Source organism: Rousettus aegyptiacus, unplaced genomic scaffold (genome assembly GCF_014176215.1).
Source record: "Rousettus aegyptiacus isolate mRouAeg1 unplaced genomic scaffold, mRouAeg1.p scaffold_m13_p_14, whole genome shotgun sequence".
In the NCBI taxonomy this organism is placed as follows: domain Eukaryota; kingdom Metazoa; phylum Chordata; class Mammalia; order Chiroptera; family Pteropodidae; genus Rousettus; species Rousettus aegyptiacus.
Window position 1 is genome coordinate 24,845,906 of NW_023416289.1, and position 27,540 is coordinate 24,873,445.

The 27,540-nt window shown below is 41.3% G+C and overlaps 1 protein-coding gene and 1 non-coding gene across 3 annotated transcripts in view; both read left to right on the forward strand.

The window, feature by feature from the left end:
• The window catches only part of PLCG2 (phospholipase C gamma 2), a 140,132-nt gene extending 129,608 nt beyond the window's left edge, over positions 1 to 10,524 (forward strand). Inside the window, exons 32-33 of one of the 2 annotated variants that reach the window (XM_016165884.2) lie at positions 4,612 to 4,796; positions 5,517 to 8,510. In XM_016165884.2, coding sequence (XP_016021370.1) covers positions 4,612 to 4,796; positions 5,517 to 5,559 — 228 coding nt within the window. In that variant the 3' untranslated portion in view covers positions 5,560 to 8,510. Of the gene's footprint in view, positions 1 to 4,611; positions 4,797 to 5,516 lie in introns of both variants that reach the window. The other variant, XM_036231514.1, reaches the window with a different exon arrangement.
• Positions 10,525 to 11,525: 1,001 nt separating this feature from the next.
• Positions 11,526 to 11,644, forward strand: LOC118611656. The gene has a single exon (XR_004954535.1). It is a non-coding gene; the product is annotated as a 5S ribosomal RNA (ribosomal RNA).
• Positions 11,645 to 27,540: the final 15,896 nt, after the last annotated feature.

Here is a 27,540-nt window from a genome sequence, read left to right on the forward strand (position 1 = left end):
TGTAGTTTTTGGTCAGGTTTTGTTATGCTGGCTTCATGGGAGTGACTTGGAGGCCATGCTCCTTTCTCAGGGCCATGGCACATTTTGAGCAGAACTGGAGTTAACTGCTACCACCGTAAAACTGATGTTAAAGACCGTGTTTGTAAAACTTTCTGGGCCTGGTTATGAAACTTTCTCATTTTCTTCTGGGAAGAATTTTAAGTTTCTTCAATTTTTTTTTTCTCTTATGGAATAATTTTGTATAATAGGAAATGTGTACATATCTATTATATAATGAAGATATAAGAGCCTTATATACAACAAATACATATATTCATTCTTTTCATTATCATCTTTTTATTTGTTTCACAGTTTCATTTCTTTTTATCTGTAGTTATATACCTGTTCTTATGTCTTATTTGGACTTTCACACATTTCTAGATTAGATTTAGATGATGGATTATCTACTTCCTTGACTGTGTTGTGTTCTTCCCATAAAACGACCCAGCTCTTGAATTTATATTTTTATTTTTTGGTTTTCTAATTTAACCATTTCCATGTTTATCTTTACTGATTTAGTCTGCTTTCCTTAAACGTGTTCTTTTTAAGACTGCTTGTATTTGGATACTTCATTTCATTTTTGTGGCTAATGCAATACACAAATAGAGGATTCAGGTCCAGGTGGGCTTCATTTTTCTGAAACACCCTTTGGATAAAAAGATTTGGCAAGGACTCAGGTCAGTGGTCAGCTGCTTCCTTGAGGGACCGGGACAAAAGTCGACACAGCCCTTCGGTTGAGACACAGGCTGGGACAGGTGGTATTCCTGAGAACCTAAAGCTCCAGGCCATTAGCTTAACACTTTGCTGACCTTGCCCTTGAGAGCCCCCCTTTAAGGACATTCAGCAAACTAGATACCAACATTTAGATTCAATCTTCCCATTCAAAATGAGCTTGCACATTAAAATTTTAAATCACATAAAGAAAATAATGCCAATAAAGCCAACAAATGTAAAAACAAGAGAATTCACTCCAATGAATCTGAAAATAACTTTGAATTGTTTTTCTCTTAAGAGAACCCAATGAGTAACTTCTATTTTAAAAAGAACAACCCTTCTTACTATTAATCAAGAACATGTAGGAATGAAAGGACCAATTAGAAATCATGGAAATACAATTTGAAAAATCTTTGAAAAAAATTGCGTTAAAGCCTAGTAAGGACATTCCAGAAAGGCTACAGTTAAAGAAAGAATTAGTAAATGTGAAGATTGTGTTTGAAAATTTGCTTTGAAGACAGCATAAGATATAAATATGAAAAATACGAGTTGAAAAAAAGAATAGAATGAGAAACTCCAACATAAAATATTTGAGAGGTTGATGGTTGAGAATTTTCCAGCATTGAAGAGACACGAGTTCTCTAATTTATAAACACAGCAGTATAAATAGGTGTAGATCCACATATAGATATTTCATCCTGAATTGGCAGAACAAGCATAAAGAGTAAATAATGAGAGAAAAGAAAGGTTACCTACCAAGAACCGACCAATGACAGTAATACACACACCTATCAAGAGCATCCTAAAGACTAAGACACGTCTTCAAAACTGTTCAAGAAACACAGCTATTGGTCTAGATATTCTATATCCTAATAACTGCCACTCAAGATGAGGGCAAAATGAAGGTGTTTTCAGACATACAAAGGCAGATAATTTAGTACAAAGTAACCTTTGCAAAAAGAACGTTCTTAGGCAAGAGGCAATATAATGCAAGAAGCAATGATGAGCGAAGAAATCAGTAAAGTATATTCGGAAACAGAAATAACTATAGACTTGAAAAAGAAAAACTAAATTTTTGAACACTAGGCTCAGAAGAAAACCAGGAAATAATGGTCACAAAATTCGAACGGAGGAGGAAGGAGTCTTGACTGGGAGGGGTGCTTAGAGTGGACAGCGTGCTCTATTTTTTGAGTTTGTAGTGGCTCCATGGCTGTTTGCTTTACAGTTATTCATTAAAATGTATACAGTAAATCCTCAATGTCATCAATAGGTTCTTGAAAACTGCAACTTTAAGCTAAACAATGTATAATGAAACCAGTTTTACTATAGGCTCGTTGACAGAAACAAGAGTTATGTTGCTATGGCATATTTCTGGTCACAAAAACATGACCAAACTTCTAAAGACCCCAAACACTTCTAATATTAAACACTGAAATAAATGTGAGCTAGATGTACACTTAAGAAAGAGTAATGAAAACAAGTAAGATAATTCTTTTTTAACCTACTTATTCCAGTTCAGGGTCATGGGTGGCCTGACCCTATCTCAGTAGCTCAGGGTGCAGGTGGGGACTCCACCATGGACAGGATGCCTTTCCATCACAGGGCACACTTACACACATGCACAATCAATGCAGACACACCCATTCACCTTACGTGCACATCTCTGGGATGCGAGAGGAGACCAGAGTACCTGGAGAAAAGCCTTGCAGACATGGGGAGAATGTGAAAACTCCAGGCAGTGGCCCTGCGTGGAGTCATTTTTTTTTTCTTAACGTTATAATGAAATATTGAACAAAACGTTATTTAGGGACCTGCTATATATGTTTACATACTTTTCTGAATGTTATTTGTATTTTTTAATATGATGTTTATATATATGAAATACTAAGGACTAAATTACGTAACATAGCTATAAATGCTTTGGGATTCAGAACAAGAGATAAAAGAGTTTTAATTATAGAAGCATTAGTAGAAAAGGTAGATTTTGACCTTAACCCGAAGAAATAGTCATTACATATATGAAAGCAACAGAAGTTCTCTTCTAGGTGGAGAGAAGGTGAAAAGAGACCATTTGCAGTATCGCATTAAGACTTGAATGGGGTTTTGGTTTTGCTTTTGCTTTATTCATAATAGGAAGGAAAGTTGGTCTCCTTGAGGAAGGGCATAAATTTAAGCAAAGTCATTACTGATTCTTCCCAATGTCTTCCTCAATATATTGAATTAGTCACCAAGGACTGTCCATTTTACCTACGCTCCTCGTGCGAAGCCAATCATCTTTTTACTCCTTTGCGGCTTTGCCAGTGGCTGTAATAACCCTCAGCATTGCTCTCCCTACTCTCCAAAGTCAGAGTTCTACCCTTTATCCTGGGGGATGTCCATGATTGTTAAGGTGGGAAAATAATTTGCAGAGCAAGGTATGATGAGTCCATTTTTTGTAAAAATAAATGAAAAAAGAAGTTCATTTGTGTGTATCAATGCACGTTTTTATAGCACGGACATCTATCTCTCTCTTGAATTGCTCCATCAGTAGTAGCAGCCAATAGACACACCTCCCAAGCAGCCATTCTTTACAGAATAATCAGCAGTCTTTTAAAAACAGCAGTGAGGTAACACATCCCTCTCCTCCTATGCTAAAACCCAAATTCTTTATCCTGATAAGTTTTTTTTTTTTTTTTAGCATAATGGAGGGAATATTTTGTCTCAGACAACTACAAAGTTTAGGGGTAGGACTTGTTTTCGTCATGGCTGGGTCCAGGTGCTCACCGAGTGGTTCTGTTTCCCTATTTTGGCTTCATTCCCAACTTTCTCTGCATGATAGCAAAGGGGCCACTAGTAACTGGAAATATTCGTCACTCTCTCAGCTGATCTCCAAGAAAAGAAACTATTTTTTCTTTTACCAAGAATATCAACCAAAGTTCCATGGATGCCTCTCATTGGCCTGTTTGGGTTGTGGGCCAGAGGTGGTAATGTGGGAGAGCAAGACATCATTACTGGTTAGAACTGAGTCACATGCCCATCTCTGGGGACATAACCTGTGTCGTGTTGGCTTTTTTTTTGGGGGGGGGGGAGTGGTAGTTACAGCTTTGTTGGTATAGAATATATATGCTCTATGATTCACCCAGTTAAAGCGTACAATTCAGTGGTTTTTAGTATATTTACAGAGTTGTTCCGCCATCGCCATGATTAATTTTAGAACATTTTCATTACCCCAGAGAGAAACTCCTGCTCATTAGCCATCTCCACTCACTCCATCCTCACCCCAGGCAACCACTAATCTACTTTCTGTCTATGAATTTCTCTGTTCTTGACGTTTCATATAAATGGAATCATGGCATGTGGTCTTTTGGAACAGGCTTTTTTCCCTTAGTGTAATGTTTTCAAGGTTCATCCATGCTGTAGTGTGGTACCATACTTTTTAAGGTCCTTGTAAGATCTTAAATGATCTGCTGGTTCCTGTTTACCTTTCTGTCCTACATTAGGCTGCTTGCTCCCTCGCCTGCTGTGTTCCACTTCATGCTTAGACCCTTTGCCTCAGGATCAGGGCCCAAAGGTGATGCAGACCAGTGAAAAACTGGATTTTAGAAGAGAATCAAAGTGTAATGTATTTGATATTCCAGTGTTTTACAGTAAACCCACCCTTTATTGTCAACGAGAGGCTTTTAAACTCCTTGCTTCTAATGGAATAAATAATTGCCAGTTTTATCTTTGGTTAAAATAGGCCATGGATTTTCTGGGATGATCCCAGTTGCAAAGCTTCTGCCCTGTGCTCCCTTCAGTCACACCCCTGAGATGCCATGGCTCACTTTCTGGTTTGGAAGACACTATTACCACATGGTTGTTCCTTTCTCTACTGTCCAGGAGAGTGAAGAGGAACTGTACTCCTCCTGTCGCCAGCTGCGGAGGCGGCAAGAAGAGCTGAACAACCAGCTCTTTCTATATGACACACACCAGAACTTGCGCAACGCCAACCGGGATGCCCTGGTGAAAGAGTTCAACGTCAACGAGAACCAGCTCCAGCTGTACCAGGAGAAGTGCAACCGCAGGTGGGTCAGCCCCTTTTCCACCAGCAGATCCTCAGGTCTTGCTCCTTCGAGCCCAGTGACACTGGACACCTGAGGCCAGGTTTCGAGAAGGCGCCACCGTCTTTAGAAATTCTCTGATACCTTGACTCCAGTTCTTTCTCTATAAATTTACTCATAGTACTTTCTGAAGCATCTGTACCTTCCCTAAGTCAAATGTTAGCACTAGAAGGGCACTTCAATATAATAGTGAAAATAAACAATGACCTCTACCTTTTAAAGAGACCCCATTGAGTTCCCAAGATTGGGCTAGTCTAGTGGTTCTAAATCAGTGCAGAATCTCCCTCATAAGGGATGCTTCTGATGGTGCTATGGACATGTAATGGGGGGGTCGGGCCACCCACTGTCCTCACGTGTGCCAGACAGCCCCACTCAACAAAGAACTATTATCCTCCCCCAAAATGCCATAGCAGCCTCCACTGGGAAACAGTGTGCAGACTCCTGAACTATGTTATTCTTATTTCATCTTCACTTCAGCCTGCAGAGTAGCGATGACCCCGGTGCAACGCCCACTGAGAGAACTGAGACTCACAAGGTTAAATGTCTTGCTGGGGGGTCACCTTGCTGACTCTCAACCCTGTATCATCTGCCTGTGACCTGCAGATGTGTGAACAGAGAAATGTTACAGAGCACATGGCCTGTGTCTTAGCCCAACGGATAATGGTGAAATCTGTTTTATTTCAGGTTAAGAGAGAAGAGAGTCAGCAACAGCAAGTTTTACTCATAGAAGCTGGGGGACATGTGTGAGGGTGTCATGTGTCTGCGTGTGTGTTTGCATATAGGAGAATGTGCTGTATTTAGACACTGGGAACATGCTAGTCTGTGACGTCATCCTCTCTTCAATCCTGTTATCAAGATGACATTTCTGAAGAAGATTCATTAGGCATGAGTTAGGGTGGTTTTCTGCTATTTTTTCATCTTGGACAATTTCTTAACTTATAATTCTCTATAGAGGATCCTAAAATCACACTCCTCATTTTTGGCCTCTCATGTTCCAAACCTCGTTGAATAAAAACAGTAAAAATCTTGTACAGTTAAACCTTCTGTGCACGACCTGCACACTGAGCAGGATTCTTTTTCTAGCCTCTAAAGACCCAAGTAATTGACTTCCACAGAAAATGAGCCCACAATGTAAGGAACCAATAAATTAGCGTCTGAAAAGGATTTTAACTAAAATCAAAGGATTCCACAATTAAGGCCATTGAATTTTACCAGGGTCCAAAGAGGAGCCTTGCCCCAGACTGCCACATTGGCCCAGCTTTCCTGCCCCAGGTCAGTGGGCTCAGGTCAATGTACTTTGACTCCCACTGGTTGGCTAGCTGCCTAGACACACGTCCTGCACAGACCTGCTACAGCACATGAATCCATGGAATCTCTGTTAAGACAATTTCTAGTTAATGGTAGAGACTTGCTTTGTAACTGGGGTTACTGGGGGTGGGAGGTGGAAGTCTTTGAAGCTCCTTCTACTTAAAGAGGCCCACTGAAGACTCTGCCAGCTTCTTACTCACCCCTGCTCTGCCCACTCATAAGCTGGCTACACAGCTGCTGTTGAGATTCTGAGTCTGTAGCTCCCACAGACAAGAGGTCACTTATTGATGAAATGAAGTGATACAAATTAGGCTCCAAGGAGGAATTTCTCTGGATTACCCGGTTTTCCAGAACAGCAAGCTAAGCCGTATAGGCTTAAGCATTAGAAAGCTACAGAAAATCTCGAATGCAGTCATCCCCAAAGGGGCAAACCCACCTAGGACAAGGCAGCGCTCCCCTGCATCTTGAGATACAGTTCAATGACTTATATACAGTGTGATGTATTTAACAAGGTTTTTTAAAAATGAAGATAGTGGTACAGGGAGTGGCCAGTAGAATCACAACTAGAGTGGATTCAGAACCGACTTAAGAGAAAAAAGGAGGAACAAACCAGCAGTGGGATTGCTGGCTTTGCTTGGATGGAACTGGGTCCTGGAAACTCATTCAGCCCTCCACTAGTTATCCTGGGCTTAGCATACACGCCCTGCTGAAGAATACATTAAAACCAAGCAGGCTCTTTCTGATTAAAAGATTTCGTCCATTCGTTCCACAAAATTTTTTTGAACACCACCATATGCCAACAACTGTGCTACAGTATGGGGGGCACAATGCTTAAAAAATTTTTGTTAAGGAAATAAAAAGCTATCGTTCCTGGTCTTATGAAACATATCCATGTGCTTCTAAAAAAAAAAAATGCATTTTATCTTCTATAAAGCCAGGGGTATAAGTAATAGAAGCCTTTCCAAGGTGGAACTGTTTTCTTGTGACATTATTTGTTATTCCTTGAATTGGGAGTTGCTATTTTATTTGGCAGTCCGCAACTGAGGGAAGAATATCCCTTGGTGGTGGTAAATGTTCAAAGCAACTTTCAGGAAAGGTTGGGTGAAAAAGGCACAAGTTGAAGGCTACAGGGAAGAAATTTTCACTCTGTAGCTAGTACCCCATTAGCCACTGGCCAGATAAGCCACTGGAGTCTCATCATTATTGCACCCTCAACCCTGCCCCCATGCCGCTAACAGCTCCATTATTACCTCTACACCAGGGGTCCCCAAGCCTTGGGACCACGGACAGGTACCAGGCCTGTTAGGAACCGGGCATTCGCGGCAGGAGGTGAGCAGCTGGTGAATGAACTAAGCTTCATCTGTGTTTGCAGCCACTCCCCAGCATCACCACCTCCACTCCATCTCAGATCATCAGGCATTAGACTCTCACAGGACCACCCGTCCTTGGTGCCAAAAAGGTTGGGGGCCGCTGCTCTACACAGTAGAGCTCAGATGTTGCTGTCATTACCTCTAATTTCAGCTCAGAGGTCAGGAAAAGACATAAACCTTCCCACTTCATTTTAAAGCCAAAAACCGAAGGCCTGGGTTCCCTTTCTATTTAAAATGGATTTTTTTGTTAGTGTATCAAAGACAATGAGAAATGGTGGCATAGCAGGCAGAAGGCTAAGCATCTTTCACCCGCGACTGTGTAAAATCCATACCCAGCCACACCCATGCAGAGAAAAGAGCAGGCAGGAGATAGAGGGTAAGGGTTGGTTAGGCTATAAATGTTGCTGAGAGGAACCCTCTCCCTAAACTGTCTCTTCCTCCTAAGTGCTGTAACAACTGAATCCACCATTAGAGAGTATTTGCTTTGGCTCCTACAGTCTCTAACTAGAGTAACATATGAATCTGAACCTTGGTGGTAGAAGGAGTCACTCAGGAAAAACACAGAAGGGGGAAGTGAAGGGCACAGGTGACATCATCGCTCTTTCCACAAAACCTAAGTCCTATAAAATATCTAGCTGAGACTGTGGTATAGCAGTGCAGTCATATGGTAAGCGCAGTTAATTCAGGTCAAGCAGAATAGTGACAAGAACATTCTGAAAGGTGACCGCCACATTGATGGATCAAAACCATGACTGTATATGTGTTAAATTGTTTTTGTTCATCACTTCCCTACAGATATTATTTAATATGTTATTATATGGAAAAATAAGGGGGGCAGGCTGATTAGATGATTTGAATTTGGGAAATTTAAGTTATACAAAATTAAATAATTCCTCTGTGAAACTTGGATATTTTAATGTTCACAGTTAAGAGGGGTTTAGAATATCACATTTCCCAAATTTGATTTCAGAACCCTTTCGCTGATGAGTATCTCATGAGACTAGTGTACAATGGAACACATTTGAGGGTCTGCTGCTCTACTAAGAAGACAGGCAACATCATCTAATAATTTACAGTTGACTCTTGAACAACGGGGGGTTTAGGGGTGCTGACCCCTATGCAGTTGAAAAATCCACCTATAACTTTTGATTCTCCCCAAATTTAACTACTAATAGACTACCACTGACCAGAAGACTTAACAATAACATAAATAGTTGATTAACACATAGTTTATATGTTATGTGTATTATATACTGCATTCTTAAAATAGGGTAAGCTAGAGAAAAGAAAATATTAAGAAAATAAGAGGAAACATTTATGGAATTTATTTTTTAAAAATCCACATCTTAGTGGACCCATGCAATTGAAACCTGTGTTAAGGGTCAACTGTACATGTTTTGTGATCTAAATAAAATCTAAACTTAAGCCACCAAAGCCAGTGATCTTTAAACTGGGCCAGAGTTACCCCTAAGCTGTCTACTAGAGCTTTCCAAGGAGTGCACAGGCTCAAATAGTTTTACGGGATCAATTTTCAGATCCTCACCTTCCTATTGTGTACTTTCTTAAGATTCATCTGCCTGAAAAAATGTTTTCTCTCTTACAAAAGAAAACATATCTTTCCCCATCGTCAGTCTTACTGTACATTATAACTCAAAGGGTAAAATTCAAAGTTTGGGTGTTTAGACAGTGAATGCTTCTTAACAACAGGGCACAAATCCTTATGCAAGTCTGTTGGTTCCTGATTCTTTGCTTTGAACGAAACTGAGGGAGCACCCTAAGATTTCTGAGTATTTTAGCATGTAACTCCGAGGGCATTGGAAGAATTCAGTGATCCTGCTATCACAAAATTCCTTCTGTTCGCATCTACTTATCTATGTGAAAAGGGATTATCAACACTTTCATACAGAAAATTTAAAAGGAGACTAGAGTTGATGCTGTACCATTCTAACAGAGATAATATTAATCTACGGATAGATGAAATAATTGGGGTCAGAGGGAAAGTCTTCCTCATCCCATTAAGTGATACATTGCCAATAAAATTTTACTATGTTTAATAATTTATTAAAATTTTTACCATATTTATTGATCAGACTCAATTCAGAATAAAAATTGAGATGCAGGGAGCCTTAGGACTATAGGATATTAAATAATTTTGTTACAGATCTACCATTAAGCAATAAAAAGTCCAAAAATAGGTTAAATTTGGAGGGGAGGTTAAAAATACAAATTCAAGGAGTAAAAGAAAAAATGTGGCATTTTCTACTATTAAAAATTGCTTTCTTCAGGTAATTTTTGAAAGGATGATAGTGTCTATCAAATAAATATTGGATTTAGAGCCTCTGGGCCAAATTTAAAGAGGCATGTAACAGTTTTATTTAAAGATGTAATATCTACAATATGCCAGCACTTATATCCTTTGCAACTATTTATGATGAACATTTTTAGACGAAAAATTCATTGAAGAAGTATCAAAGCATAAATTGCAAGTTGCTCATTGAGGGTCACTAAATGATTAGTTGTATTTGGAAGCAAGAAGGATGGCTAAAAGGGGCCTTAATACTTTTAACTCTTAAATGGAAATATAACAACACTCAACTTCTATGACATTTAACTTTTTGGAAGCAACCCTAAAAGCCATATTCTAGCCAACAGAAAGTTAATAATTAGATTAAGAAATATGGAGAATTACAAAATTGGTGTTTGAAAAATACTCGATGTGTCTTGGATTTTTAATTTTTAAAATATTTCATCTTGAAGAGCCAGATTCCACAGTGATCTCGTCTCTCAGAAATTTCCACATTTCTTTTTTTCCTTAGACTTTACAAAGCTGCATTTGTAAACTTGTGTTTCATTATTAAAGCTTAATTTATTTTTTATATAAATAGTATATGCTTGTGTGTACATAGAAAATTATGTGTATGAGTCACATATTGGCTATTGTTAATATGAAAATTAAATGGCTATATCACATTTTTAAAAAATAAAAATTTGGTCTGAATGAATGAATGCAACAATCTGTCTAGATTTTTTTTCTTTTTAAAAGCTACTATATATGTTGCTCCTACATGAAACAACAAAGAAATACAGTTACATTTTTTAAAATGTATTTTCTATCCTATTACACTTTTTCTAGGTTATAGGTCTATTTTTCATCAAAAACTCATTCTGTGTTGGAATCCATGTCTATAAAATTAATACATGACTGTTCTTTAATGTTTAGTGCTAGAGGAACAATGAGGTTATTATAAGCGCCTGTGTTTCTCAATTAGTGATAGGCCATGCTAGAACTGTCAGTCACTGTATTTTCTTGCCAGCAATCCCCAGTGGACAGGAAGCCATGTTGTGGTACTATGTCTGTCCTACCCCCAAACCTCAGCCACTGATGATTGGGTTAGTCACCTTGGTCCAAAATTTAAGAATGGCCTATGATAAACCCCTCCATTAGTAGATGAGAAGTGGTAAAAAGCAAAGAAGAAATTAGAACTGCTAAAAGATCATTTTTTAAAACAGATAAAATCATAAATCTCACAAAGATATAATACAAACAAGTCACAAAATTTATTTAACTCAATAAAAGAACCAGTAAACTGTTATAACTGATTCAAAGGCCAATTCTAAGAACAATACATAGGCTATCAGCTATTCATATTATCTGATTCTACACGGCTCCTTGTTTGAGTAATTTGGATGATTCTTGTCCATAGACATGCAAATCATATCTAGTGGAGATTCACTTGATCACTATTACACAGGATACTGACCAGTTTTGTCTTTATCATGCAAATTTATTCCAGTATCACCAATGGACATGAAATATGATGCCTACCTTACACATACAAAAATCAAATCCGGTTGGATTACAGATCAAAATGTAAAAGATAAAACAATAACATTTCTAGAAGGTATTCACAACCTTGGAGTAGGGAAAACTTGCTTAAAAGAAGCAGCAAAGGAAGACTGCTAAATTAGACTCCACTAAAGTTCACAACTGGTGTTTATCAAAAGGTAAAGTGAAGTCTACGGCCATGCCACCCTGAACACACCCGATCCCGTCTGATCTCGGAAGCTAAGCAGCGTCGGGCCTGGTTAGTACTTGGATGGGAGACCACCTAGGAAGACCAGGTGCTGTAGGTGTTAAAGAAAAAAAAATAAATGAAAATAAAGATATCTATCAATCAGTAAAGGGAAAAGTAAGAGAAAAAAAAAAAAAGATACAAGTGAAAAGGCTAACCACAGGTTGGAAGAAGATATTTGCAATCACATATCTGACAAAGAACCTCAATCAAATATGACTCCATCCCTTCAAGTCAATAAGAAAATGACAGAAAACGAAATGGGCATATTTCATGCATAAGCACCTTACAGGAGTACATTCGTCATTCATTAGAGAAAATGCAAAACCACAATAAGATACTACTACACACTTATTAAAGTGGCAAAAACTAAAGAGCCTAATAACACTACCAACTGTTGGCAAGAATGTAAAGCAACTGGAGCCCTGGTTGTGTAAACTGGTACAAAACGACATTGTAAAGATGTGTGACACTCTACTGAAGTTAATGATACGCATACCTAATGACCCAGCCATTCCGCTTCTAAATATATACCTAATACAAATGCGTACATATACACACCAAGACATGTGCAAGAGTGTCCACAATACTGTTATTCAAAATAGGCAAAAAAAAAAAAAAGAAAAGAAAGAAAAAAAAAGGAAAATAGTCCTACTGCCCATTTACTGTAGAAGTGGTAAATTGTGTGTTTATATAATGGAGCATATACAGCAATGACGAGTGACTCAGCTATAACTACATGTAACAACATGGATGGATCTCACAAGTACAAGTTGAGTGAAAGAAGCTAGACACATAAAGGTAGCAAAGGGAAAAATGGAACAATATAAATGAGTAAAAGGACATGGAAAAGTGCAGGATATTTGTAAGATGGAATAGCACAGGGAGGAGAAACGGTATGGAGCGCAGCGCACATACGCGTGCGCACACACACACGTGCACACACACACGCACATATAACATGGGTGCATTTAAACAAACTGAGAAAAGCAAAATGTAGAATACATACCTGGTGATGCCATTTACACACATTTAAAAATTACATGCAAAACAATACTGTTTATAGCATACAGTTAGGTAAAAGTATATATACTGAAAGGCACATTTTGGTAAAGGTGATGTGACGGAGACAGGGAAAGGTAGTTTTAGCTCTCTTTTATGTTGTCACTGTCTTTGGCAAAACATAAAAGCAGGCTTGCTCTACCAAAAAGGAATATAGGCACATTCAAGCTTTCTGATTCAAAAGTGAATATCTAAACAGAAGAATAAATAATAATGAAAAACAAGGAAGTGGGAGAGAGAGGGGTGGAGTAATATAGGGAGGGGGCAAGAGAGGTAAAATGTTATTCAAGTCACAATCGGAGACTGCCCTAGGCTGGTCAGCCCTGCAGCCAGGCCAGGAGGACACCTTCAGAACAAAGGAAGATTTCCGCTGGGATTGCTAACAGCCAATTCCCCACACCTGTGAAGGGGAAATGCAACCAAGAGTCATTTCCAATGGCTAAAACCATGGGGAACAGGAGGATTCAAGGCTGGGAACTGCCAGCAGGCCTTTCACTCTACATGTTCTACCCTTCCTCACTGTATGTCCATATCACAGGAATGGGAACTAAAGAATGAGATGTAAACTGAATTCCCTAAACACTCAGGGTCCCTCTCAGTGCCTTTACTGAGTCTCTCTCTCTCACTGACCCTCTCACTCTCTCTCTGCCTCTGAGAGGAGACCACACTCGGTGTGTGGCAGCCATTTCCTGCTCCAATGTTCGTTCCTGACTGCCTTACCCCAACCTCAAGAACTCTTTGGCTAACGCCAGTTTTTTCATAGCTTGCCAACCAATTAATGTTCTTCCTTATCTCTGAAGCTGTGTAGGAAAAACAAGACGGCATAAAACTGCCTGTTATGTCACAGTTGGGGCTCAGTCTTTGGATAAGAATCCGCTGAGCCGGTGCCGGCATCAATAAACGCTGCTTCCCGCTTATAGCCTTGGTGCCCCGTCTCTCTGATCGAGAATCTGCAGCATTTTGGGGGGCTTGTCTGAGAACCGGAGACGGCAATTTTTGCCTCCTTTGTCTTCGGGGTCCAGCCCCCAGGATGCAGGAAGGCACGCCAATGGGCCCCTGGCCCATAAGAGGAGGAATGTCTCTTTCAGTGACGTTGGGCAGCCGTCCCAGAAAGCACAACACAACCCGGAGAGGTGCAGGAGCCAGCTCAGAAGCACCGTCCGACTGAGTGGTAAGGACCCGGGTCCCAGGCACAGCCTGTCCACTAGAGGACAGGAGGTGAGTCTGATCAACTCCTGAGGTCACCTGAGTACTCCACATTTGTTAGAGGAAACTGTGACCTTTCGGTTACATAGGGCGGAGGGTGGAGTGTGTTGGTGTGTGATTGCGTGTGATGGAGACATGGCCTACCTACAAAGCGAGAGTTGAGCCCCTATCCACGGCTCCGTGGTGAAACTCACACAGCTTATGGTGGTGTCACTGGATCTCCGTGAGGAGTCTACTCCAGTGATCCGGGTCAGGGGTTTATACCAACACATCGATTGCTAAGAGGGGCCTGAAAGGTGGCCATGAGGGGAGCGGCCGGAGATGGGCCAAGCAAATCTTGAGTGCATGTGCGTCACCGACCATGGGTGGAGGGTGGGTGGACAACAGAGTAAACAGATACCTTATGTGTATGCTTAAGAATTCCAAAAAGGGTTATTCAGGAGATTATGGAGTTGAACTCACCCCACAGTTAACTCCGCACCTTCTGTGAGATAGACTGGCCCGCTACTGGCACTGGATGGCCAGCAGAGGGAGCTTTTGATAAGGAAATCATTGCAAAGGTCCCTCAAGTCATTACCGTTCCTCCTGGCCACCCAGACCAATTCCCTTATATTGATTCTTGAGAGGCAATAGTTTAGCACCTGACTCCCTTGGTTGAGAGTCTGTCTAGAGGAGAACTGTAGAGTCCTCCTCAACCAAGCCTTGGCGCCCTCCCAAAGTCAGTTAAAAGAAAAGCCTGTGTTACCAGCACTAGGCCAGACCGAGCTGCATTCTGCAAGGCCCCCCAGGAGCCTATGGTCCAAATGATGGTCGGGGGTTAACCTATTGACCTTATGGTTGACACTGGAGCTGAACACTAAGTTGTAACTTGGGCTGTGGACTCCCTTTCTCAAAGACAAGCTACCATTATGGGAGCACCTGGGGGAGGAGTTTGTCACCCCTTCCTGCAGCCTCAATAACACAACCTAGTTGGACAAGAAGTCACCCATGAATTCCTATATCTGCCCGACTGCCCTGTGGCACTGATGTGACAATAACTTTTGGGAAAACTACAGGCTCAGATCACCTTTGACACATGTGGTCAAGCAGCCCTAAACTTGGGGAGGCCAGACGCAAGGATCATGTTGCTCAAGGTTCCCCGAGGAGAAGAGTGGCACCTCTATAGTCTCACAGAAGGGTCCCAACAGAGACCCGAACTCCCTTTCCAGGTGCCCAGAGTGTAGGCTGAAGGCAACTCTCCAGGACTGGCCCAACACATTCCTCCAGGAGTGACAGAGTTAAAATCACAAGCGGAGCCAGCCCACCAAAAACAGTATTTCAGTCCCCATAAGGCACAAGCGGGGATCCAAAAACATTTAGAGAGACTTCTGAAGTATGGAATTCTTTGTCTCTGCCAATCATCCTGCCTCTCCTGCCAGTTCAGAATACCAGCCAGTCCAAGATTTATGAGCAGTCAACCAGGTGACTGTCATCCTGCACCCAGTGATCCCCAACCCATGTACCCTCCTAGGCCTCATCCCTGCTGAGGCAGTTTATTTCACCTGTCTGGACCTCAAGGACACCTTCTTCTGCATTCGCCTGGTTCCTCAGAGTCAACCAATCTTTGCTTTCAATAGGAAAGCCCTAAACGCAGAGACAAAGGCCAGTTGACCTGGACAGAACTGCCTCAGGGGTTCAAGAACTCCCCGACCATCTATGGGACAGCTCTATCCTCGGATTTAAAGGCCTTCCCGGCAGACCAACACAGCTGGCTGTACACATTACTCCAGTGTGTAGACCACCTCCTCTTAGCAGGAAAAACCTATGAGGAATGCATGGAAGAAACACATCTATTCCTCAATCTCCTCTGGGAAGCAGGTTACAAGGTCTCTAACAGGAAGGCTCAAATCTGCCAAGAAAGAGTCAAATACCTTGGCTTCCATCTGTCACAGGGACAATGCCAACTTGGCCCAGAAAGGAAACAAACAGTCTGCTCAATTCCCATCCCTACCACCCAGCAACAAGTCCATGAATTCCTTGGAGCAGCTGACTTCTGCAGAATCTGGATACCTAATTTCTCCATCCTGGCCAAACCCCTCTATGAAGCCACAAAGGAGGGAGAATGGGAGCCCCTACTCTGGGAATCTACACAAAAGGCCTTTGAAGAAATCAAACAGGCATTCACTAACACCCCTGGACTAGGACTCCCAGACTTAACCAAATCTTCTTTCTGTATGTACATCAGCGCACAGGTGTCGCAGTAGGGGTCTTAACCCAACTGCTCGGATCTTGGCACCGTCCTGTGGCTTATCTCTCCAAACAGCTTGACTCTGTCACCCAAGGCTGGCCACCCTCCTTGTGAGCACTCGCAGCCACGGGCCTCCTTGTGTCAGAGACCAACAAACTATGGGGCGAGAACTGACAGTTTGAGTACCACATCCGATAATAACATTACTGGAGTAGAAGGGACAATATTGGCTAAGTAATGTGCGATAATTAGATACCAAGGAATGCTGTGCAAAAATCCACACATCCACCTAGAGGTAGTACGAACTTTGAACTCAGCCACCTTGCTACCCATTGGGCCCAGCCAGCCAGATCACGATTGCATTGAAGTCATGGGTGAAGTGTTTTCCAGTCGACTCCACTTAACAGACTAGCCCCTCAAGGACCCTGATGTAGAATATTACACTGATGGTGGCAGCTTTGTGAGGGGAGGAAAACACCTTGCAGGATATGCTGTGGTGACCCTACATTCCACCGAGGCAAAACCTTTGCCTAAGGAAACCTCGGCACCAAAGGCAGAGTTCATCACCGTAACCCACACCCTTCGGCTGGCAGGAGTGTGTGCTAACATACACACTAAGTGTGCCTGCGCCACCCTCCACGTTCCTGGTGCCCTGTACAAAGAGAAGGGCCTAATCAATTCTGGAGAAAAGGACATAAAACATGGAAAGGAAGTTCGACAACTCTTAGATGCTCTTTGGGTCCCCAAGAAAGTAGCAATAATGCATTGCAGAGGACATCAGAAAGAGGACACCATAAGAGCCCAGGGCAACCACAGGGCAGACCATATTGCCAAACTGGCAGCAGCCAAGGAAAAAGTCAGCCCTACAGTCCCTTAAGCTGAATGGGACCCCAAATACCCACCTCAAGAAGAAGCTGGTTTAAGACTGAAGAGGGGAGATTCCTCCCCGGTGGATGGTGGAAGTTCAAGGACAGGCAAATTGCACTCCCTGGGACCTGAGCCCCAGCTTTTGTCAAGCAGTTTCACCAAAGAACTCACCTTGATCGCACTGCCCTAGAAACCACTCTGGGCCAGTACTTCTATGCCCCCCGGCTCTCTAGCATCTCACAAGCGGCGTGTGAATGGTGCAAAGCCTGGGCTTGCAACACCCCTAGGCAAGAGCCATGTGCCCCATCGAGCGTCCAAAGTGTTGGTGACACCCCCTAGGAGGAACTCGAAGTAGACTTCACTGACATGCCTTGATCACGGGGCCTCAAGTATCCCTTGGTCTTTGTATGCACCTGTTCCAGTTGGGTAGAGGTTTACTCCACCCGTACTGAGAGGGCCTGAGAAGTTGCCAGACTGCTCCTCTGAGAAACTGTTCTATGATTTAGCCTACTAATTACCATTGGCTCACATAACAGGCCAGCCTTTGTAACAGAAATAGTACAGCCAAGAATTTAAATATTAAATGGAAATTGCATACTGCCTATTGATCACAAAATTCGGGACAGGTGGAACGCATGAACAGGACCTTTACGACTCAGTTGGGAAAACTATGTCAGGAAAGACATCTACATTGGGACAAAGTTCTCCCCATGGCACTATTAAGAATCAGGTTACCCCCAACGAGATCCTGTATGGTGGCCACCACCACTCACCAAAGGACTATGAGGAGACCTCCAGGAAATAAGTGAACTGACTCTGAGACAAGAGCTTCAGGCCCTGGGGATCACCTTTCAGAGTCTCAACCAATAGGTTAGGGAAAGGCTCCCTGTCAGTTTAACCACTGAAGTTCATTCCTTTAAGCCAGGAGACTAAGTTAAAGACTGGAACATTCAGCCCCTAAAACCCCTGTGGAGTGGCCCCTTTACTGTCATTGTATCTATTCCCACTGCAGTTACGATTGCTGAAATAATGCCCTGGATACATCACAGCAGACTTAAACCCGCAGCTGCAGAGTGGGAATGTGTTCCAGACTCTTCTGAGACCCTCAAGGCGACCCTCAGAAGAAAACACCAGCTGTCTGATAGACCAAGGGTAAGACCTCAGCCCTGCTTTGGTCACACCGGAAGCTGACCCATCTATGTACGGCAGAAGCCTGAGGACAACGTCGCGTCAGGATGGCACCCCTAAAGACTCCTTTCCTTCTCCTCCTACTCCGCCGCATGTGAGGTGCCAGTCTTCCCACCTCTTCTTCCCCTTATATCCACTGCATGCAAAGGTACATGATAGGGTCCAACATTGCCACCAGCTCCACTTCCGTAACCAGCCTCCCCAAAGGGTATGCCCCTGGATGCCACGCTCTGCACTCATCGGGGATTTCAATATTGGATGAGGTACATAAAGGTTAAATCTGAGAGTGGCCAATCCTGCCAAGAGCCTGAAAAATTACGGGAAATTTGGGTGTGTTGGTGATGGACCTCAAGCGGGGGAAAGGTCCATAACCATGCAGAGGGCCCAACAGTCAGAGAAAATGTCCAATGGCTGCATAATCCAATCTTATCTAAGCCTACGCTATCTCCTAGGCCTCAAAGCCCACAAATGTATGATTAGCTAAAGGCTGCCTTGAGCCAAAACCTAAGGAAGAACCTCTTTGTTTTGTTGACCTAGCTGAGAGAATAGCCCATGAACTTGGTGTCACTAAATGCTGGGTTTGTAGAGGAGTACACATGAGTGAACATCGGCCTTAGAAGGGAACCGGCCTAGAGGCCTTTTACCTCCTCCAGTGGAATCACATGGTGGCTTGCTGTGAAGAGGTTCAACCCTGGAGCTGGGTCCTCTCCTCAGAAGTGGTAGGGCAAGAATGTCTTGGCCGGACAGCTCCAGGATACACTCAGTGGGTTAGAAAAACCTCATGTAAAAGAATACTATTCTTAAATCACACAGACCTTAGCTGGTGGCCCAAGGCTCCTTCGTGGTATTGGGCCAATAATACTGCAGCTAACTCCTCCTTGTGTCACTCTCTCAACCAAAACCCGACGGTCACAAACTGTACCGCAGAAAATGGCATGGTCTCTAACCCCTTCCATGCCATCCCAGCTATCGGCACATTCTGGGAAAACCTTAATTCCACCAACCCCAAAAGCTGGAAAGCACCCGCTGGGCTCTTCCGGATTTGTGGAAAGTGGGCTTATACTCAGCTTCCAACGAATTGGAAGGGAAGTTGCACCATTGGAAGCATTTAGCCTGGTTTCTTCCTTCTGCCTGACCAAGGAGGAAATGAGCTAGGTGTTCCCCTATGTCAAGATTTAAAGGCCAAAACTAAGAGATCACTTGAAATAGGGAGATAACAAACATTGGGGGAAGATAAGTAGCACCCCCACCCCCACCGTATTATCCAATACTATGGCCCCGCAACTTGGGCCCAAGATGGGAGCTGGGGTCACCAGACCCCTATATATATGCTTAACCGGATCATTAGATTACAAGCAGTTCTTCAGTTCATAACCAATGAGACTTAGAGCTTCTAGCCAGGCAATAATCCCAGATGCAGTCAGCTACCTATCAAAACCGCCTAGCCTTAGATTATCTATTAGCAGGAGGAGGAGGAATATGCGGAAAGTTTAACCAGACTCATTGTTGCCTCAAAATAGATGACAATGGCAAAGCTGTGACTGCCATAGCTACTAATATTGGGAAAATAGCTCATGGGCCTGTCCAAAGTTGGAAAAGAATGGGACACTAGTAACCTCTTTGGAAGCTGGTTCTCCACTGTCGGTGGCTTTTAGACCTTAGTTGGGATAGTACTCCTCCTCCTCTTGTTATCTGATCAATACCCCCCGCCCCCCATAGAGGGTGTAGCAGAAAGAAAAACTGCAGCAAAAGTCCTCATGCTATGGAGGTACCCACCTTTAAACCAAAAGTTAGAAGGAGATGATGCTCTTTGACCCAGTCCTGACTCCAAGCATCAAATGGGGGGAATATGACAGCCTGACCCTGCCTGGCCATTTCCTGCTCGAGTTCTTTCTTGACTGCCCCCACCCCCCGCAAGGACTCTCCGTCTAATGTCAGGTTTTTCATAGCTTGCCAACCAATTAATGTTCTTCCTCATATCTGTAGCTGTGCAGGAATGACAAGACTGTGTAAAACTGCCTATTATGTTCCAGTTGGGGCTCAGCCTTTGAATGAGAATCTGCGGAGCTGGTACCATCATCAATAAACGCTGCTTTCTGCTTATAGCCTCGGTGCACCGTCTCTCCATTCGAGAATCCTGCAACAAGTGGAGTGTTATCCTTTCTCTAATAAACTTTCCTCTTGACTCTAACTTTGGTGTGTGTGTTGAATTCTTGCCACACTCTCTGCCGAAGTACTCTCTTCTCTTGGAGCAGGGCTTGGTCAAATTTCCCAACTAGGGGAAATTTGCCCTGTCCTGCATCAGGAGGCAGTGAATCAGAGGGAGAGAGACTGAGACTAAAAGAAATAGTATACAATGTTAGCAGCTAGTAATTATGGGTAGTGAGAAAATGCTGTTATATTGTTCTTTTCATTTTCCTTTTTTTTCAATTTTATTTTTAAAAAAAGGGAAGAAGGAAAAATAAAGTATAAAAAAGGCATACCAGGTAAATTCTAATAAAAATAAAATTAGTACAGCATTAGTATCAGATAAATTACAACGTAAGGTAGGTACCACTGAGAAAGGTAACGTTTTACATTGAAAACAAGAACATTGCACCAACAAACTAACACAAACCTTTATGCTTTTCACAGCACAGTTTGGAAAAACATAAACCAAATCAAGAAAGAAAATCAACAACTTCACAATTATAGTTAGGGACTAAAAGTCCTCTCAAGACAACTATAGTTTGAAACAGAATCATAAAATAATATTAACAGGGCCACTTTAAAAGGAAGTCGGAGCCGCTATCCCAGAGGAACTGCCTTGAATATCTACACTTCAAACCTTTGGAATGTTCAAACAGGGCAAAATAACCCTTGGGCTAGGCCTAAACCAACATTATGTCCCAAACGACTGCTTGCAAAGATAACAAAAAAACAAATATTGTGACTACTGGACTGATGGCTACTGGACTAAAAATTAAAAACATTGTTTAGAATTAACATCCCTATGTTAATTTATCTGCACCAATAGAAATGCCTTCCTTTTCCTAGTCATTGTTCCCCTCCCCTTTCTCATAAATACCCTTTGTCTTTGTCTCCTACTGGGAACACTATTTGGGTTTCTGCCTGAATCAATGCTTCCCTAATATCTTTTCTTCTTCTTCTTTTTTTTTTTTTTTCATCTCAAATAAATGCTTGTTGCCTGTCACTTTGGCCTTTTATTTTCAGGTTAACATATCATAAGGACATAGAGATTCTGAATAATACAAGTCACAAATTCTGTCAAATGCACACATATGCTCCTGCTAACACTCACTGAACTTTGTAACCAGAGAATACATTTGGTTCAGGCACAGCACATTTACAAATGTTGATTACACCAAGCCGCGGGGATCGGGGTGGGGAGAAAAACTATTTTAATTGCTCTCATACAAGTCCAGATTCACCGCCACACGGAAGTCACAAAGATATCCCCACAAAGACCTTATACTTGAAAATTTTAAAACCTATTTCTAAATTATTTTTTAGGTTAAAAAAGGATAAAACTTCTGTCAGAAAATTAAAGCTTTAAGTGAATATTCTAAAACAAGAAAAAGTTCAAATAAGTGATCTGAACTTTTAACCTAGAGGCTAGGAAAAAACCCTCAAACAGAAAAAAGGAAATTAATATAAAATAAATTCATGAAGCAGATAACTAAAATCTAATAAAATTTGATAAAACAGTTCTTTTTTAAAAAGACTGATAAAATAGATAAATTAAGAAAAAAAGAAAGCACAAATGAACAATACCAGGAGTTTTTTAAATGAGTATTTATAACTATAGAGGAGATTGAAAAGGAAAGGAAAAGACTCAACTCTACATTAAGACATTTGAGAGCATAGACAAATAGGCAATATTATATTAAAATTAAAATAACTAAATGTCCAGGAATTACTAGAAATCCGACTACTCCAATTACAAAGAAACAGAAATAGCAGCCAAAGATTGTCTCCTAGGCGGCATCGACTCCAGATGACTTTATGGGCAACTTCTACCAAACATTCAAGAAAAAGAGAACAACGTGCACCAAACTAGAAAACTGAATAACAGAGAAAATTTTTCTTAAAGTTTGAGGAATAAAAAAGATTTTTGTGTGTGTGTTAAAAAGGACACAAGATCTACCCTCTTAAATTTTTAAGTCCGGTATTGTTAACCATAAGTGGTGTTATACAGATTTCTAGAAATTTTTCATCATGCATGACTAAAACTTTATACCCACTAAATGACTCCCCATCTGCCCCTCCCCCAGCCCCTAGCAATTGCCACCCTACCTTCTGCTTCAGTGAGTATCATGCTCCCAGTGGTCTGATGTTACAAAGGTAAGATCTAGACTGGGAGCCACCAAGCTCACATACTGAGGCTCCTTCCTTGGAGCCAGCCTGGCAGGTGTCCCCGTGGTGGGGAGCAGAAAGGCAATCCAGGAGTTAGACCTTCCAGCTCATAGACCTCACCCTTGGAGGTAGCTGAGTCTTGCTGGTGACTGGGAGATTGGCAGGTAGGTGGGAGAGGTAGATGTGGCACCAACGCAAGTTAGGAAAGTTCCGATGTGCACATAGAACCAGAGCTCTTCTCATTCCTGGGGAACTACAGGCTTCTAGAGCAGCCCGGGGTGGAGTCAAGGCCAGCAGTTGCCACCTGAACACCTCAGTCCCTAAGGGCTGGCCTGAGCAGGGTGTGTCTTAATGTTTCACAAATTTGAGGCAGTGTATTTCTAGGATAATCACATCATCAAGAAGGACAATTCATTGTTTGAAGCTATTATTGAACTCTACTACTAATGAAGTGATGGCTGTTTATAAGGAGAATTATACTGGGGCAGAGCAGATGGCTTTTAAGGTTTTGAGAAAAACTTAAAGAGTAAAACATTTATGATACAGTTTACGAACATTTTTGGACTTAGGTTACTATATCTATTGAAATATCAAGTTCCATTTGAATTCACTGAAGTTTTCATTGTTGCTTGAATACTACAGTATGCTGTGAAAAAATTTATTTTACTGCATTCATAAGGCTGATATAGGAATTCAAGTGTATCATTGTGCTACATCATAACTGATACCGATATTTACTGAAATATTTATTTTTCCACATGCACAATGGCTACTGACAGAGGAATTTATTCCAATGAATTATTTTTGTTGGCTACATGGCTTTACCAATTTTTACTGGTATATGCTTTATTTAGCATGTTCTGTAAAGGAATCCCTTTGAATATCTTTTGTCATGGATTTTTTCTGTTACCAGCATTCAGTAAAATATAGTGCCAGTGTTTGCTTTTATACTACCACATGTCAGATTACCTTCTTTTCAACCAGATGTGTTTTGCTGCTAAAAGGATCACTGACAAACACGTATACATAAAATTTTCTTTAGCTAGGTCGTTTTATATTGGCATTTCAGTATTGGTAGGTTATATTGCTGCATATTCAGAATTTAAGATGTCCTAATACATTCTACTATATGTATACAAAATGACATTTCCCCCTCAAAACCACGTCACAATAACTTCTAATATATGTATTATGAAAAATACTTAATTTTTTGTATAACTGTAGTATCTTATATAATAGGGTAACTATACAATTTATGCAAAATGGGACACATTAAAAAGGGGACAATATTAAAAATTAAAATGGGACTACAGGCATAAAATTGGAATGGTCCTGGGCAAACTGGGACATATAGTCACCATATTTATATATCTTCATACGTATGTCAGCAAATGAGAAATACTAATATACAAATATCTACCTATATACTAATAGCAATAGATCATCATGATGTCTACTTAGTGAGAAACACAAATAGCAGAAGGAAATGTAGGGTAGCAGACAATAGTATGGGGAAGAACAAACACTTCCGGCTTATTTTCCACATAAATATATAAACAGAATTTGGGACATGTGGGTAAAAGGGTTCTTTGGCCTTATTTGCAGTGTTTTAACTTTTTACAAGGAAAATGTATTCATGCAAACTATATAAATGTCAAAAAAATAAAACAACTTCCTTTGTTTTACTATAGCAAAAAAAAAAAAACTAAAGAGAAGTATTTTGAATATATAGAATTAAGAACTTAACAGATATGTCGTTCTGAGTTGGCTTTTCAGCCCAATGCGGTTTAAAACCGACACACACCATTTTGTGTGTTTAAATACATCAAAATTTAAAGAGTGGAAAAGATTACCATTTTCTTTTTTAGCATGGTATAATTACTCCCTAACTTCAAAAAAAAAAATTTTTTTTTTCCAGTTTAGAGCTCAAAACATTGTTGATTTGAGGTATTTAAAACCACGGTAAACAAATTAGTACCTGTTACATAGCAGTGAATCAATGAAATGTTCTCATTAGTACCATCACTATCTGAACACCCTGTTCTCAAACTCTAGTCCCGCACTGCTAATTTCTTACTGAGCATTCCACTTGAATGCCTGTAGCTCAACCAGCATGCCTCCTATCTTTTCCTGCACACATTAGTTTCCCCTCCAAACCCTTCAGCCTCTCCCAGTGGAACCACTATTAATTAAGGATCTATGTGCATTAGTTCTTTGCAGGATACAAAAGGGCCTCCATGCCATTTACCACACAGGCTCCCCTGTGCAATGAGTAGGGAATGTATTATGTCCACTTTACAGATGGGGGGAAAATATGCTGGAAGTTGAATTGTAAGAGACAGATCCTGCCTAAGGAAGTGCAAGCACACGCGATTCCCTTGAACACTGAGAGGCCACAGGCACCCACCCCCGAAGAATTCATTTCCACTTGGACCAAAGGTCTAAGGTCTTCCTAGTGCTTAGAGAAACCTCAGAAGTATTTTAAAAATCTGCCTTTCTGTGGGAGAATTTCTAAGGGTATCTACAAGTTGGAGTTTGCATTTTTATTACTTCAGCAGATTTTTTTTTTTTTTTTAATTAGGCCAGTGCTCTCTGTGCCCAAAATGAAGCAAGAAACAGCCAGGGAGGCAAATATAAATCAACTGAATAAAACAGGCTCCGCTCTCAGGATGTTTTAGAAATGTCGACTTGGGGAGAGGAGATTAGGACATGTGCAATATGACCAGTCAGTATGTGATTAGGTACAAAAGCAAATCGACCATTCTTAGAGGATGTCCTATGTGCTATTAGGGCTCTCACATTCCATTCTTTAGGTGAGTCAAATTTTAGATTAACCCACACACATATGTGCATGCCACATGCCCGCCCCACTACACTTGTTCACATGGTACACCTTGTTACTGTGACCTATGAGGTTGCACAGTAAAAATCACTATATACAGTTACACGTTTTCTGCAACAAATAACGTAAATAAAAGTTTTGTTTTTGTTTTTTTTTTATATTGTAAATGCAGTTTGGGTGACGTTTGGCATTGAATAGTATCATGCGAAAACCGTAAAACCACCACAGACGTGGTACTCAAGAGTTTGGTGTCTGGATTCCAGTGGATCTGGCTCAAATCCAAGCTCTCCCACTTCCTAGCCCAGTGATTTTGGGTAACCTTGAGCAAGATTCTCTACCTCCTTAAACCTCGTTTCCTCACATGTAAACTGGAAAACATGTACCTACTACTTAATGTCATTGAGAGAACTAAATGAGCTCAAGAAGATAGCCTTACACATAGTATGGAAACGCTCAAAAAGTAGTAGCAACTATTAAGAATGATCGTTTTTGAGCAATTTAGTCAATGAGGTTAATACCCATTGTTATTCCAGAGTTGAACAGACCCAAAAGCAAAATCCCACTGGCAGTTACCTGACCACAAATCAGTGGCGGGTGTTGTAATTGCCCCAGCAATACAGCAAATCATTCTTCTTTAAAGCTGGGGAACATTTCACACGCATATTCTCTAGTCAGGACACTCGGCTCTCAGGGATGTTTAGGCGCACAAGACGACTCATTCTCATAACAACATTTTAAAATATATTTTGGTAATAAAGTATTTTACTTTTAGATCTATTAATAGGCTCCCCTGGAGAACTGGGGGAAAAGGCATCTAGAATATTTGCCAGGATTAAATTCCTACAAACACAGAATTTTTAGATTGCTTGCATGCCTCAACCAGTGCTGTTAAAAATAAACATTGCAAATTACTTCATATAAACCCCTTGTTGGCTAAAAGCCACTTGGCCCAGGTCACTTGGCTGTATGTCATTTCTTGAGGTAGATTTTGCCTCAGTCGTAATTACTTGAGTTCAATGACAAAGGTATCTTTCCTGGTGTGTATAAGTTCTAAAATGCAAAAGGGTAATATATAAATTTGCCCAGCCTAGAGATGCTGTGCTCTGGCTGACTCTGATTCAGGTGAGATTTTCAACAGAAAATGGCTATTTAGTGTTAAATGATCAGGCTGAACTGGATGGGTCATAACTGGAGCCCTTTGGCCAAAAGAAAAAGGTTCTAGGAGTCTGGAGAAGTCAGCACTGAGATGTGGCACTGGCAGTCAACAAACAACAACTGGGCCTGCAGAAAGGAGGAAGAGGGAGGTCCTTTTGGAGGTCCCATCTCCCCATGCATTCATTCAGCAAAGGTGTGTCAAGTACCTGCTGTGGCAAAGCGCTGGGAAGGGGAGAGCAATAGAGAATTCAGGAGCCTCTCACTTAGCACGTTGCAAAGGGAGCACGTGTTTGGTATTTGGCAGTATTGCATCTCCTTGTTGGGAGATAAGAAACACCGGGAGGACTCCCAACCCACACAAACCTTCTCAATCAGAACTGCCAGGGGAAGAGTTTCGAGTCTGCATATGTATATTTGTGGCAGTAAAGTAGATGTAACATTAAGAGTTCTGATCATTTCCTCCCTCCCAGTTTACTGGTTGTTCTGGTGAAAGGCCTGGCCCCCGGAGCTTCCCACTCTGCTATTCTGCATGACATCTCCCTCTGCACTCTGTTTTCTTTTAAAAATAAAATTGTATATATTTACAGTACAACATGATAATTTGATACACATATAGAAAGTGAAATGATTACTACAGTCAAGCTAATGAACATTTCTCTTCACAGTTACCTCTTTTGTGATGAGAGCACCTAAAATCTAGAAATCTAACATACAGCATGATGGCTGTAGATAATAATAAGGTATTAAATACTGGTGCCTGTTTTTGTTTTTTTTTAAACTAGGCCTCTAGTATTCTTATTTTCAGGTAGGTCTGGAAGTTATAGACTTAAAGGAAGCTATGACCAGACATCAGAGTCAAATTCATATGAAAATACCCGGCTGGTAAATGCATTCGGCCAACCCACAAGCACTTATTGGGCAGATGAAGGGACTGTTCTGTGTTCTCTATACATAGAAGGTGACAAAACAGACATGTCCTCACAGGATGCCAAAATCCTGGGGAAGAAATCACTTTGTCAAGCAATTTTCTTACCATAGAACAGAAGAGTTTGAA